Source organism: Oncorhynchus kisutch, linkage group LG27 (assembly GCF_002021735.2).
Source record: "Oncorhynchus kisutch isolate 150728-3 linkage group LG27, Okis_V2, whole genome shotgun sequence".
Classification (NCBI taxonomy): domain Eukaryota; kingdom Metazoa; phylum Chordata; class Actinopteri; order Salmoniformes; family Salmonidae; genus Oncorhynchus; species Oncorhynchus kisutch.
The window spans coordinates 32,871,462-32,887,124 of NC_034200.2; the positions used below are offsets into that span (position 1 = coordinate 32,871,462).

At 40.4% G+C, this 15,663-nt stretch overlaps 1 protein-coding gene across 16 annotated transcripts in view; it reads left to right on the top strand.

The window, feature by feature from the left end:
• Positions 1-15,663, top strand: part of LOC109872190 (kinesin-like protein KIF1A) — a 56,420-nt gene that overhangs the window by 17,270 nt on the left and 23,487 nt on the right. For 9 of the 16 annotated variants that reach the window (XM_031806822.1, XM_031806829.1, XM_031806825.1 and 6 more), the window contains exons 5-18: positions 730-798; positions 2,031-2,209; positions 2,734-2,845; positions 3,200-3,277; positions 3,501-3,566; positions 3,674-3,691; positions 3,867-3,945; positions 4,117-4,195; positions 4,450-4,592; positions 5,800-5,999; positions 6,268-6,347; positions 6,625-6,700; positions 6,864-6,943; positions 7,236-7,342. In XM_031806822.1, the coding sequence (XP_031662682.1) occupies positions 730-798; positions 2,031-2,209; positions 2,734-2,845; positions 3,200-3,277; positions 3,501-3,566; positions 3,674-3,691; positions 3,867-3,945; positions 4,117-4,195; positions 4,450-4,592; positions 5,800-5,999; positions 6,268-6,347; positions 6,625-6,700; positions 6,864-6,943; positions 7,236-7,342 (1,366 nt within the window). Of the gene's footprint in view, positions 1-729; positions 799-2,030; positions 2,210-2,733; positions 2,846-3,199; positions 3,278-3,500; positions 3,567-3,673; positions 3,692-3,866; positions 3,946-4,116; positions 4,196-4,449; positions 4,593-4,759; positions 4,799-5,384; positions 5,412-5,799; positions 6,000-6,267; positions 6,348-6,624; positions 6,701-6,863; positions 6,944-7,235; positions 7,343-15,663 lie in introns of all 16 variants that reach the window. The other 7 variants (XM_031806834.1, XM_031806835.1, XM_031806836.1 and 4 more) reach the window with 3 other exon arrangements.

Below are 15,663 nucleotides of genomic sequence, written 5' to 3' on the forward strand. Positions count from 1 at the left end.
GAGCCATGGCTACATGGAACTCTATTCCACAGTACTACATAGAGCCATGGCTACATGGAACTCTATTCCACAGTACTACATAGAGCCATGGCTACATGGAACTCTATTCCACAGTACTACATAGAGCCATGGCTACATGGAACTCTATTCCACAGTACTACATAGAGCCATGGCTACATGGAACTCTATTCCACAGTACTACATAGAGCCATGGCTACATGGAACTCTATTCCACAGTACTACATAGAGCCATGGCTACATGGAACTCTATTCCACATCAGATTTAAAAAACAGATACAAATACACCTTATGGAACAGCGGAGGCTGTGAAGAGACACAAATATACAGGCACAGACACACACACACAGCCACAGACACACACACACACACAGCCACAGACACACACACACACACAGCCACAGACACACACACAGGCACAGACACACACACAGGCACAGACACACATACACATGAGAAGACACTCACTCTACACATACACATGAATTTTGTAGATATGTGATAGTAGATTAGTGGCCTGAGGAAACACACTTAATGGGTTGTGAAAGTGTTATAACATATAATGTCATGTAATATTTAAAATGGTATATAACTGCCTTAATGTTCCTGGACCCCAGGAAGAGTGCAGCAGCTAATGGGGAGCCTTAATAAATACAAATAACAACAATAATAATAACAACAAATGACCCTCCATGCTTTCTTCTCTGCTAGCTGTGTGAGGACCTCTTCACCAAGATCAGTGACAGCAATACCGACAACAGCTTGTCCTACTCCGTAGAGGTGAGTGCTCCCGACCCTCTACTGTTTTTAGAGTAAGCTTGAATACAAGAGAGGCCTACTCCATAGTAGGTTAGGGATTTTAAAGTGTTAACGTTTTGGCGTTATAATAAGGTTGGCAGCAACATGGAAAATCGTTGTGGAAATCTGTTTCAGCTCAAGTCGACTACAAAATACACAATGCATTGCCACTATGCATTGCCCCTTTCTATAATATATCTAGCAACGGCACCATGCAATGCATCCTGGACTAAAGAGGCAGACAAATTAGAAAAATGTGCTAGACCCTCCGTTAAATTGACAATTTCTCGGGGTAGGAATAAGATAGATGCAAAACATGCAAAAGAAAATGCAAACATAAGATCAATGGCTCATTCGAGAGACGCCATCCTCCCGAGTTATGACATCGGCCAGGATTGAAATGTGATGTATGATAGAGGGTTTCGCCATCTTAAAGTCGTATTCCTATTAACTTCCAGAATAGTGAGAGTGACTTTATCACGGTGCTTCATCATACCGGCCTGCTTTCTGCCTGTTTGAACGCCAATCAATCAGATACACATGAAATGACCCTGGGAATTGTTAGAACATCACTCAGAGATGCTCAAATACGATATAACACTCAAAATGAAGGAAACTTTACTTTAACTCCAGGGGGATATGAATAGCTCTGTTAAATCTATATAGAATCCACCATAACTAATTGTATCCTAACGTGGTTGACAGTCATGAAATGGCAAATCCACATTAGGGTGCTTAACCCCAAGACAAGTCATATGTAAAAACAATGGGGAAGACACAGTATTGTCATAATGCAAACATAAGATAAGAGTTCTGATAAGAGAGTCTTTTGTATCCCAAGTTCTCAATAGATGTTTGATTGGCACTTAGTTGGTTTGATTGGCACTTAGTTGGTTTGATTGGCACTTAGTTGGTTTGATTGGCACTTAGTTGGTTTGATTGGCACTTAGTTGGTTTGATTGGCACTTAGTTGGTTTGATTGGCACTTAGTTGGTTTGATTGGCACCTAGTTGGTTTGATTGGCACCTAGTTGGTTTGATTGGCACCTAGTTGGTTTGATTGGCACCTAGTTGGTTTGATTGGCACCTAGTTGGTTTGATTGGCACCTAGTTGGTTTGATTGGCATCTGGTTGGTTTGATTGGCACTTGGTCGGTTTGATTGGCACTTAGTTGGTTTGATTGGCACTTCTATAGAGTATTGACGACCTCCACAGGTGAGCTACATGGAGATCTACTGTGAGCGTGTGCGTGACCTGCTAAACCCGAAGAACAAAGGGAACCTGCGTGTGAGAGAGCACCCCCTGATGGGGCCCTACGTGGAGGATCTGTCGAAACTGGCCGTCACCTCCTACAACGACATCCAGGACCTGATGGAGTCTGGCAACAAGGCCAGGTAAATGAGACTTTCAGTGGATGGATGATGGATGGATGGATGATAGATGGGTGGGTTGGAAGGGTGGATGAAAGAGGGAGGGATGGATGGATGATAGATGGGTGGGTTGGAATGATGGATGAAAGAGGGAGGGATGGATGGATGATAGATGCGTGGGTTGGAATGATGGATGAAAGAGGGAGGGATGGATGGATGATAGATGGGTGGGTTGGAAGGGTGGATGGTGGATGAAAGAGGGATGGATGGATGGATGATAGATGGGTGGGTTGGAATGGTGGATGGTGGATGAGGGAGGGATGGATGGATGATGGATGGATGGATGATAGGTGGGTGGGTTGGAATGGTGGATGGTGGATGAAAGAGGGAGGGATGGATGATAGATGGATGGGTTGGAAGGGTGGATGGTGTATGAAAGAGGGATGGATGGATGATAGATGGATGGGTGGGCGGGCGGGTGGGTGGATGGTGGATGAAAGAGGGAGGGATGGATGGATGTCATAAGGTTACATTCTCTCTTCCTTCAGGACGGTGGCAGCCACCAACATGAACGAGACCAGCAGCCGCTCTCACGCTGTCTTCAACATCATCTTCACTCAGAAGAAACACGACATGGATTCAGAGAACACGTCTGAGAAGGTACGGTACAGGCTTACAACAACTTAATGACCAGGTTCAACCTCCTCTTCAAGCTTCTGCAATGGTTTGAGGCCAAAGAGTTAATAACTCTGACCAATATGTATGGTTTACACTTTTATAGTTGAGATCTATTGTCATGTTATCTGGACATCCACAGTGTTATCATTTTATGATAACTGGTGATCATTTTATGATAACACTACTCAGTGCTCATTACAGATAAGCCCTCACAGAGCGTTTATTGGGGCTGCCGCTGTGTATTTGGAATCTGGACATTTTCCCTTTACAATACAGAGTACGGAGGCAGATTCATGCCAAAATAAATGATGACACCAGAGTGGTTTCTTGTTGCAGGTGAGCAAGATCAGCCTGGTGGATCTGGCTGGGAGTGAGAGAGCTGACTCTACAGGAGCCAAAGGAACCAGGCTGAAGGTGAGAGGGTATTTTTTGGGTCTACTTTATGGGCTGAATTTCATCCCCCAGTGATGGCGATGTATGAATTCCTCAAAGTTTTGAGTTAACATTTCTAGTTGACACGTCTATACATTTTACAAAGCATCTAGGCTCTGAGTCTCGAGATTGTGGAGATTGTAGTTTTTGCGTCCCAAGCAATGCTTCCCGATTGATTAACTACGCCCCATCTGTTCCTTTTCAGGAAGGAGCAAATATCAACAAATCTCTAACCACACTGGGAAAAGTCATCTCTGCTTTAGCTGAAGTGGTTAGAGTCCTTACTCTTCTGTACACAACTCGTTGTCTGTATGGTAATTTAAGCAACTTGGTAAGACTGTCTATTAATTCAATACTGTCAACTTCTTATCTTTCTAGGACTCCGCACCAAATAAGGTACACCATTTCAATTACTTATTCAATTTCTGTCATAAGAAAATATTTGGGGAAATGGTATTAAGAGATGGATGATTAACAAACATTTCTTCTTAGATGTATTCCTACATTTGTCAACATGTAAATGCACTTCTATTGAAGCAGCATTCTAATTGGGAAGATTATCTGTTAACAGAACAAGAAGAAGAAGAAGGTGGAGAGCCATATCCCATACAGAGACTCAGTGCTGACCTGGCTACTGAGAGAGAACCTGGGTACGTGCTTTCCACCTAGTAGCCCAGGTCCTGCCGACTACGATAATTGTAGCGTCCTCATCACTGTTTACTCTTTTGTTTAATTCCTTTGCAGATACCCTTTAAATAATCCTTCCTCCTCTCGCCCTCATCCACAATTCATCTGTTTTCCCCCTTCTTTCTGTCCATTAGGAGGTAACTCTCGTACCGCCATGGTGGCAGCCCTCAGCCCTGCTGATATCAACTATGACGAGACCCTGAGCACCCTCAGGTAAGAACCCAGCTCTGGGGTAACATTCTCCTGTTAAAAACATAGTAGTCATTGGATGACCCTATAGTACTTCACTGTCATCATTTGTGAAGTGTAATGACAATGCATTAGGAGACTAAACCAGAAAGTAAACCAGGAGCTTCAAGTAAGGATGCCTTGAAGGCTCCCATGTTTTCACTGTCAATGTAATTATGAACAAAGTAGAATTGAGATTTTGGGGTGAATGTCCCCTTTAATGGTTTTCATTCTCTCAGGTATGCAGACCGCGCTAAGCAGATCCGCTGTAACGCTGTTATCAACGAGGACCCCAACAACCGTCTGGTGCGTGAGTTGAAGGAGGAGGTGTGTCGCCTCAAGGACCTCCTCTTTGCTCAGGGTCTGGGAGATATCATAGACAGTGAGTACACACACACACACACACACACACACACACACACACACACACACACACACACACACACACACACACACACACACACACACACACACACACACACACACACACACACACACACACAGGATGAGTGTCTCACACACACTCTTCTCTCTCCCCTCTCCTCTCAGCGTATCGATGTCCTGGTCCTGTGATAGCTGGTTTGAAAAGTGTGTATATTCTGGCAACCTCACGCTTTTGCAGCTAACTTGACAATAAAGCTCAAACTCTTATGACACTAAAGTCCTTACACCCCAGAGCTATGACAGGACTCCGAACCAAAACTCATCTAAAACCTATAGAAAGGTTTTACATGAGACCAGCAGACCCTGTAGACAAGACACTGCTCTCATAGTACTTTCCATGTTCTCATTTCCCTCGTTTATCTGCACTGATCTGCAAACATGGGATAGGTGAACGCAAGATGGTGGACTCCTCTTAGGGAACAGACTTGTCCACCTGTCCAGTCCTTTCAGATCAGTGTAGATCAAGAAGAGGACACTAGGGGAGGAAGCCATTTTAGACTGTTGGAATGCATGCACCCTTGGTTACACCGGTTCTCTTCTGGGTGTGTAGCTAGCTGATTGGATGCTCTGCTTCTGAAGAGGAGCTTTCATATGCCAGGTTCTTAATGTGGGCTCTGGTTGGAGCTCAGCTGCCTTCTAATTCACACTGCTTGCCCGGCATAATTGTCCCTTGCGGATGAATAACGTTTTTTGGAATTGTATTGAATTGAATTCAATAATGCTTTCACAGCCTTTCAGCCTGGAGATTATACTGCAAGTAAGAACTAAAAGACATTTCTTCTAGGCTGCCCTATATATTGGCTGGTCTTCATATAACATTGCTTGTTTTTAGCTTTGTATTTAATGTATTTTGCATATGAATGTCAGAGAAATGCATTGGCTCTAATTTATCGTATGCTTAACATATTCCGTCAGTTTAAGTTCCTCTTTTCTCGCTCTCTCTGCAGTGGCTTTGGTAAGCACCTGTCTGCTTCTACAATCCATCTTTTGAGCTCTCTTCTTCTTTTTGTTGCTCTTCCCTTTCCTCCATATGTCCATCTCTCTGTTTTTCTCTCCACCCCGATGTCTCCTCTTCCTCACCTTCCTGCTGTCTGCTCCCTCTCTCTCCCTCTCTCCCCCACACACTCCCGCTCTTCTTCTGGCAGACTTGTGTGATTACAACAACTTTGTCAATAAACGCCAGGCTGTCAATCAAATGGGTGATCTATCCACAGTGACCAATGCCATGACTGGGATGAGCCCCTCCCCCTCACTCTCTGCTCTGTCCAGCCGCGCGGGCTCCATGGCAAACCTGCACGACCGCATCTTCAGCCCCGCCTCCGAGGAGGCCATAGAGAGACTCAAGGTAGGGTGAAATGAGAGGTAGTGGGGGAGTGAGTAGGTGACTGTGTGAGCTAAAGGGATTGAAGGAGAAAGAGACAGGGTGGGAAAGGGAGAGAGAGGAGGAGAGGAAGGCGGTGGGGAGAGAGAGACGGCTGGGGACAGATAGAGATAGAGAGGAGAAGAAGAAAATTAGAGAGAGACGGCAAGGGTGAGGGAGGCTAACCACAATGCTTAGTAATACCATGTGTGTACCATACCAATTTAGACATTTGTCATTCTTTCCACCCTAGGAAACAGAGAAAATCATTGCAGAGCTCAATGAAACTTGGGAGGAGAAGCTGCGCCGTACTGAAGATATCCGGATGCAGAGGTGTGTTAGACGGATTGAGCCATTATCCTCATCTAAATCAAATCAAATGTATTTATATAGCCCTTCGTACATCAGCTGATATCTCAAAGTGCTGTACAGAAACCCAGCCTAAAACCCCAAACAGCAAGCAATGCAGGTGTAGAAGCACGGTGGCTAGGAAAAACTCCCTAGAAAGGCCAAAACCTAGGAAGAAACCTAGAGTCCCTCTGTCTTAAATAACCGTTATAACTAACCCAAACCCCAATCCCCCAAAAACATGGCTCTCTGTTATCTGTAGGGAAGCCCTACTGGCTGAGATGGGTGTGGCCATGAGAGAAGATGGAGGCACCGTGGGCGTGTTCTCCCCCAAGAAGGTCAGAACCTCAAAAATACAGTACACCCCTATCACAACTGTAATGATATCCATTACAGTACCCATAATGCTCTGTACATAATATTTTTTCCCCCCATCATGCTACAACAACCCCTGTCAACAACATTTAGACAAAAGTCCTAATGTTCATGTCTTTCTTCCAGACCCCTCACCTGGTGAACCTAAACGAGGACCCGTTGATGTCTGAGTGCTTACTCTACTACATCAAAGATGGGACCACCAAGTGAGAACGACTGCTTTATTTCACCTGCAGGAAATGTGCACTTTTCATTGAGAACTATTTTGGACTGAGGTGGCCAACAGTCCTGTAGTACAGTATATATGGATTCGGAGTAGAGGGGTCAGCTGTTTAAGTTTACTACCTGGAATATCAAAGGTGATGAGTGGTCCTGTGAAGTGGACGAGGATATTTTATCATCTTCCGAATGTGAAGACTGAAATAGCTTTCTTACAAGAAATACATCTGCGTACAGAAAATCACTCTGGACTCCATGTCCTCTGTATCTTTCCCTCAGGGTGGGTCGTGAGGACGCCAGAAGTCGCCAGGACATCGTGCTCAGCGGCCATTTTATCCAGGACGAGCACTGCACCTTCAGCAGCACCACAGGCCCCGGGGGAGAAGGTGAGACTGAAGTGACCAACTGTGGACGAACCATGCTAGTTCTATTAGTTATATTTCTATGGGAGAAATAACTGGTAGATTATGCCTGAGTGCACCAGAGGTTATAGAGACTCTGTAGAGACTGGGACTAGTGAGACTGGTGTTATAGAGTAAAATGACTGGGCTATAGACTATAGATTAGGATGACTGGGTTATAGACTATATATTAAGATGACTGGCCAATAGACTATAGATTAGAATGACTGCTGTTATAGATTAGAATGACTGCTGTTATAGATCAGGATGACTGGTGTTATAGACTATAGTTTAGGAAAACTGGGTTATAGAATATAGATTAGGAAAACTGGGTTATAGACTATAGATTAGGATGACTGGTGTTATAGACTATAGATTAGGATGACTGGTGTTATAGACTATAGATTAGGATGACTGGTGTTATAGACTATAGATTAGGAAAACGGGGTTATAGACTATAGATTAGGCTGACTGGTGTTATAGACTATAGATTAGGATGACTGGTGTTATAGACTATAGGAAGACTGGTGTTATAGATTAGGATGACTGGTGTCATAGACTATAGATTAGGAAAACTGGGTTATAGATGAGGAAAACTGGGTTATAGACTATAGATTAGGATGACTGGTGTTATAGAGTATAGGAAGACTGGTGTTATAGATTAGGATGACTGGTGTTATAGACTAGGAAGACTGGTGTTATAGATTAGGATGACTGGTGTTATAGACTATAGGAAGACTGGTGTTATAGATTAGGATGACTGGTGTTATAGACTATAGGAAGACTGGTGTTATAGATTAGGATGACTGGTGTTATAGATTAGGATGACTGGTGTTATAGACTATAGATTAGGAAAACTGGGTTATAGACTATAGATTAGGATGACTGGTGTTATAGACTATAGATTAGGATGACTGGTGTTATAGACTATAGATTAGGATGACTGGTGTTATAGACTATAGATTAGGATGACTGGTGTTATAGACTATAGATTAGGATGACTGGTGTTATAGACTATAGATTAGGATGACTGGTGTTATAGATTAGGATGACTGGTGTTATAGATTAGGATGACTGGTGTTATAGACTATAGATTAGGATGACTGGGTTATAGACTATATATTAAGATGACTGGCCAATAGACTATTGATTAGGATGACTGATGTTATAGACTATAGATTAGAATGACTGCTGTTATAGATTAGGATGACTGGTGTTATAGACTAAAGTTTAGGAAAACTGGGTTATAGACTATAGATTAGGAAAACTGGGTTATAGACTATAGATTAGGATGACTGGTGTTAAAGACTATAGGAAGACTGGTGTTATATATTAGGATGACTGGTGTTATAGACTATAGGAAGACTGGTGTTATAGATTAGGATGACTGGTGTTATAGACTATAGGAAGACTGGTGTTATAGATTAGGATGACTGGTGTTATAGACTATAGGAAGACTGGTGTTATAGACTAGGATGACTGGTGTTATAGACTATAGGAAGACTGGTGTTATAGATTAGGATGACTGGTGTTATAGACTATAGATTAGGATGACTGGTGTTATAGACTATAGATTAGGATGACTGGTGTTATAGACTATAGGAAGACTGGTGTTATAGATTAGGATGACTGGTGTTATAGACTATAGGATGACTGGTGTTATAGACTATATGAAGACTGGTGTTATAGATTAGGAAGACTGGTGTTATAGACTATAGGAAGACTGGTGTTATAGACTATAGGAAGACTGGTGTTATAGATTAGGATGACTGGTGTTATAGATTAGGATGACTGGTGTTATAGATTAGGATGACTGGTGTTATAGACTATAGATTAGGATGACTGGTGTTATAGATTAGGATGACTGGTGTTATAGACTATAGGAAGACTGGTGTTATAGATTAGGATGACTGGTGTTATAGACTATAGGAAGACTGGTGTTATAGATTAGGATGACTGGTGTTATAGACTATAGATTAGGAAAACTGGTTTATAGACTATAGATTAGGATGACTGGTGTTATAGACTATAGGAAGACTGGTGTTATAGATTAGGATGACTGGTGTTATAGATTAGAATGACTGCTGTTATAGATTAGGATGACTGGTGTTATAGACTATAGTTTAGGAAAACTGGGTTATAGAATATAGATTAGGAAAACTGGGTTATAGACTATAGATTAGGATGACTGGTGTTATAGACTATAGATTAGGATGACTGGTGTTATAGACTATAGATTAGGATGACTGGTGTTATAGACTATAGATTAGGAAAACGGGGTTATAGACTATAGATTAGGCTGACTGGTGTTATAGACTATAGATTAGGATGACTGGTGTTATAGACTATAGATTAGGAAAACTGGGTTATAGACTATAGGAAGACTGGTGTTATAGATTAGGATGACTGGTGTCATAGACTATAGATTAGGAAAACTGGGTTATAGATGAGGAAAACTGGGTTATAGACTATAGATTAGGATGACTGGTGTTATAGAGTATAGGAAGACTGGTGTTATAGATTAGGATGACTGGTGTTATAGACTAGGAAGACTGGTGTTATAGATTAGGATGACTGGTGTTATAGACTATAGGAAGACTGGTGTTATAGATTAGGATGACTGGTGTTATAGACTATAGGAAGACTGGTGTTATAGATTAGGATGACTGGTGTTATAGATTATAGGAAGACTGGTGTTATAGACTATAGATTAGGAAAACTGGGTTATAGACTATAGATTAGGATGACTGGTGTTATAGACTATAGATTAGGATGACTGGTGTTATAGACTATAGATTAGGATGACTGGTGTTATAGACTATAGATTAGGATGACTGGTGTTATAGATTAGGATGACTGGTGTTATAGACTATAGATTAGGATGACTGGTGTTATAGACTATAGATTAGGATGACTGGTGTTATAGATTAGGATGACTGGTGTTATAGATTAGGATGACTGGTGTTATAGACTATAGATTAGGATGACTGGGTTATAGACTATATATTAAGATGACTGGCCAATAGACTATTGATTAGGATGACTGATGTTATAGACTATAGATTAGAATGACTGCTGTTATAGATTAGGATGACTGGTGTTATAGACTAAAGTTTAGGAAAACTGGGTTATAGACTATAGATTAGGATGACTGGTGTTAAAGACTATAGGAAGACTGGTGTTATATATTAGGATGACTGGTGTTATAGACTATAGGAAGACTGGTGTTATAGATTAGGATGACTGGTGTTATAGACTATAGGAAGACTGGTGTTATAGATTAGGATGACTGGTGTTATAGACTATAGGAAGACTGGTGTTATAGATTAGGATGACTGGTGTTATAGACTATAGGAAGACTGGTGTTATAGATTAGGATGACTGGTGTTATAGACTATAGATTAGGATGACTGGTGTTATAGACTATAGATTAGGATGACTGGTGTTATAGACTATAGGAAGACTGGTGTTATAGATTAGGATGACTGGTGTTATAGACTATAGGAAGACTGGTGTTATAGACTATAGGAAGACTGGTGTTATAGATTAGGATGACTGGTGTTATAGACTATAGGAAGACTGGTGTTATAGATTAGGATGACTGGTGTTATAGACTATAGATTAGGAAAACTGGTTTATAGACTATAGATTAGGATGACTGGTGTTATAGACTATAGGAAGACTGGTGTTATAGATTAGGATGACTGGTGTTATAGACTATAGATTAGGAAAACTGGGTTATAGACTATAGATTAGGATGACTGGTGTTATAGACTATAGATTAGGATGACTGGTGTTATAGACTATATGAAGACTGGTGTTATAGACTATAGATTAGGATGACTGGTGTTATAGACTATAGGAAGACTGGTGTTATAGATTAGGATGACTGGTGTTATAGACTAAAGGAAGACTGGTGTTATAGATTAGGATGACTGGTGTTATAGACTATAGATTAGGAAAACTGGGTTATAGACTATAGATTAGGATGACTGGTGTTATAGACTATAGGAAGACTGGTGTTATAGATTAGGATGACTGGTGTTATAGACTATAGATTAGGATGACTGGTGTTATAGACTATAGATTAGGATGACTGGTGTTATAGACTATAGGAAGACTGGTGTTATAGATTAGGATGACTGGTGTTATAGACTATAGGAAGACTGGTGTTATAGACTATAGGAAGACTGGTGTTATAGATTAGGATGACTGGTGTTATAGATTAGGATGACTGGTGTTATAGACTATAGATTAGGATGACTGGTGTTATAGACTATAGGAAGACTGGTGTTATAGATTAGGATGACTGGTGTTATAGACTATAGGAAGACTGGTGTTATAGATTAGGATGACTGGTGTTATAGACTATAGATTAGGAAAACTGGTTTATAGACTATAGATTAGGATGACTGGTGTTATAGACTATAGGAAGACTGGTGTTATAGATTAGGATGACTGGTGTTATAGACTATAGATTAGGAAAACTGGGTTATAGACTATAGATTAGGATGACTGGTGTTATAGACTATAGATTAGGATGACTGGTGTTATAGACTATATGAAGACTGGTGTTATAGACTATAGATTAGGATGACTGGTGTTATAGACTATAGGAAGACTGGTGTTATAGATTAGGATGACTGGTGTTATAGACTAAAGGAAGACTGGTGTTATAGATTAGGATGACTGGTGTTATAGACTATAGATTAGGAAAACTGGGTTATAGACTATAGATTAGGATGACTGGTGTTATAGACTATAGGAAGACTGGTGTTATAGATTAGGATGACTGGTGTTATAGACTATAGATTAGGATGACTGGTGTTATAGACTATAGATTAGGATGACTGGTGTTATAGATTAGGATGACTGGTGTTATAGACTATAGGAAGACTGGTGTTATAGATTAGGATGACTGGTGTTATAGACTATAGGAAGACTGGTGTTATAGATTAGGATGACTGGTGTTATAGACTATAGGAAGACTGGTGTTATAGATTAGGATGACTGGTGTTATAGACTATAGGAAGACTGGTGTTATAGATCAGGATGACTGGTGTTATAGACTATAGGAAGACTGGTGTTATAGATTAGGATGACTGGTGTTATAGACAATAGATTAGGAAAACTGGGTTATAGACTATAGATTAGGATGACTGGTGTTATAGACTATAGGAAGACTGGTGTTATAGATTAGGATGACTGGTGTTATAGACTATAGATTAGGATGACTGGTGTTATAGACTATAGGAAGACTGGTGTTATAGATTAGGATTACTGGTGTTATAGACTATAGGAAGACTGGTGTTATAGATTAGGATGACTGGTGTTATAGACTATAGGAAGACTGGTGTTATAGATTAGGATGACTGGTGTTATAGACTATAGATTAGGATGACTGGTGTTATAGACTATAGATTAGGATGACTGGTGTTATAGACTATAGGAAGACTGGTGTTATAGACTATAGGAAGACTGGTGTTATAGATTAGGATGACTGGTGTTATAGATTAGGATGACTGGTGTTATAGACTATAGATTAGGATGACTGGTGTTATAGACTATAGGAAGACTGGTGTTATAGATTAGGATGACTGGTGTTATAGACTATAGGAAGACTGGTGTTATAGATTAGGATGACTGGTGTTATAGACTATAGATTAGGAAAACTGGTTTATAGACTATAGATTAGGATGACTGGTGTTATAGACTATAGGAAGACTGGTGTTATAGATTAGGATGACTGGTGTTATAGACTATAGATTAGGAAAACTGGGTTATAGACTATAGATTAGGATGACTGGTGTTATAGACTATAGATTAGGATGACTGGTGTTATAGACTATATGAAGACTGGTGTTATAGACTATAGATTAGGATGACTGGTGTTATAGACTATAGGAAGACTGGTGTTATAGATTAGGATGACTGGTGTTATAGACTAAAGGAAGACTGGTGTTATAGATTAGGATGACTGGTGTTATAGACTATAGATTAGGAAAACTGGGTTATAGACTATAGATTAGGATGACTGGTGTTATAGACTATAGGAAGACTGGTGTTATAGATTAGGATGACTGGTGTTATAGACTATAGATTAGGATGACTGGTGTTATAGACTATAGATTAGGATGACTGGTGTTATAGATTAGGATGACTGGTGTTATAGACTATAGGAAGACTGGTGTTATAGATTAGGATGACTGGTGTTATAGACTATAGGAAGACTGGTGTTATAGATTAGGATGACTGGTGTTATAGACTATAGGAAGACTGGTGTTATAGATTAGGATGACTGGTGTTATAGACTATAGGAAGACTGGTGTTATAGATCAGGATGACTGGTGTTATAGACTATAGGAAGACTGGTGTTATAGATTAGGATGACTGGTGTTATAGACTATAGATTAGGAAAACTGGGTTATAGACTATAGATTAGGATGACTGGTGTTATAGACTATAGGAAGACTGGTGTTATAGATTAGGATGACTGGTGTTATAGACTATAGATTAGGATGACTGGTGTTATAGACTATAGGAAGACTGGTGTTATAGATTAGGATTACTGGTGTTATAGACTATAGGAAGACTGGTGTTATAGATTAGGATGACTGGTGTTATAGACTATAGGAAGACTGGTGTTATAGATTAGGATGACTGGTGTTATAGACTATAGGATGACTGGTGTTATAGACTATAGATTATGATGACTGGTGTTATAGACTATAGATTAGGATGACTGGTGTTATAGATTAGGATGACTGGTGTTATAGACTATAGGATGACTGGTGTTATAGATTAGGATGACTGGTGTTATAGACTATAGGATGACTGGTGTTATAGACTATAGGATGACTGGTGTTATAGACTATAGGAAGACTGGTGTTATAGACTATAGGAAGACTGGTGTTATAGACTATAGGAAGACTGGTGTTATAGATTAGGAAGACTGGTGTTATAGATTAGGAAGACTGGTGTTATAGATTAGGAAGACTGGTGTTATAGATTAGGAAGACTGGTGTTATAGATTAGGAAGACTGGTGTTATAGATTAGGATGACTGGTGTTATAGACTATAGGAAGACTGGTGTTATAGATTAGGATGACTGGTGTTATAGATTAGGATGACTGGTGTTATAGACTATAGGAAGACTGGTGTGATAGATTAGGAAGACTGGTGTTATAGACTATAGGATGACTGGTGTTATAGATTAGGATGACTGGTGTTATAGATTAGGAAGACTGGTGTTATAGACTATAGGATGACTGGTGTTATAGATTAGGATGACTGGTGTTATAGATTAGGAAGACTGGTGTTATAGATTAGGATGACTGGTGTTATAGACTATAGGATGACTGGTGTTATAGATTAGGATGACTGGCTAATAGACTAGACGTTACGTCCGTCGTTAGATGAATAAGAACAAAGCGCAGCGTGGAAAGTGTTCATGATTTTTAATACTGAACTCCAACAAAACAACAAAATACGAAACTGAGCGTAAAGTTCTGCAGGGCTAGACAGCAACTATGCAAGAACAAGATCCCACAACTAAAGGGGGAAAAAAGTCTGCCTCAGTATGATCCCCAATCAGAGACAACGATAGACAGCTGCCTCTGATTGGGAACCATACCCGACCAACAAAGAAATAGAAAAACTAGAATGCCCACCCAAATCACACCCCGACCTAACCAAATAGAGAAATAAAAAGGCTCTCTAAGGTCAGGGCGTGACACTAGATTAGGATGACTGGGTTATAGACTATAGAGATGTGGACTAGTGAGATTCTAGACTATAGAGATGTGGACTGGTGAGGTTTTAGACTATAGAGACGTGGACTGGTGAGGTTTTAGACTATAGAGACGTGGACTGGTGAGGTTTTAGACTATAGAGACGTGGACTAGTGAGGTTTTAGACTATAGAAACGTGGACTAGTGAGGTTCTAGACTATAGAGACGTGGACTAGTGAGGTTTTAGACTATAGAGACATGGACTAGAGAGGTTCTAGACTATAGAGACGTGGACTAGTGAGGTTCTAGACTATAGAGACGTGGACTAGTGAGGTTTTAGACTATAGAGACATGGACTAGAGAGGTTCTAGACTATAGAGACGTGGACTAGTGAGGTTTTAGACTATAGAGACATGGACTAGAGAGGTTCTAGACTATAGAGACGTGGACTCGTGAGGTTTTAGACTATAGAGACATGGACTAGAGAGGTTCTAGACTATAGAGACGTGGACTCGTGAGGTTTTAGACTATAGAGACATGGACTAGAGAGGTTCTAGACTATAGAGACATGGACTA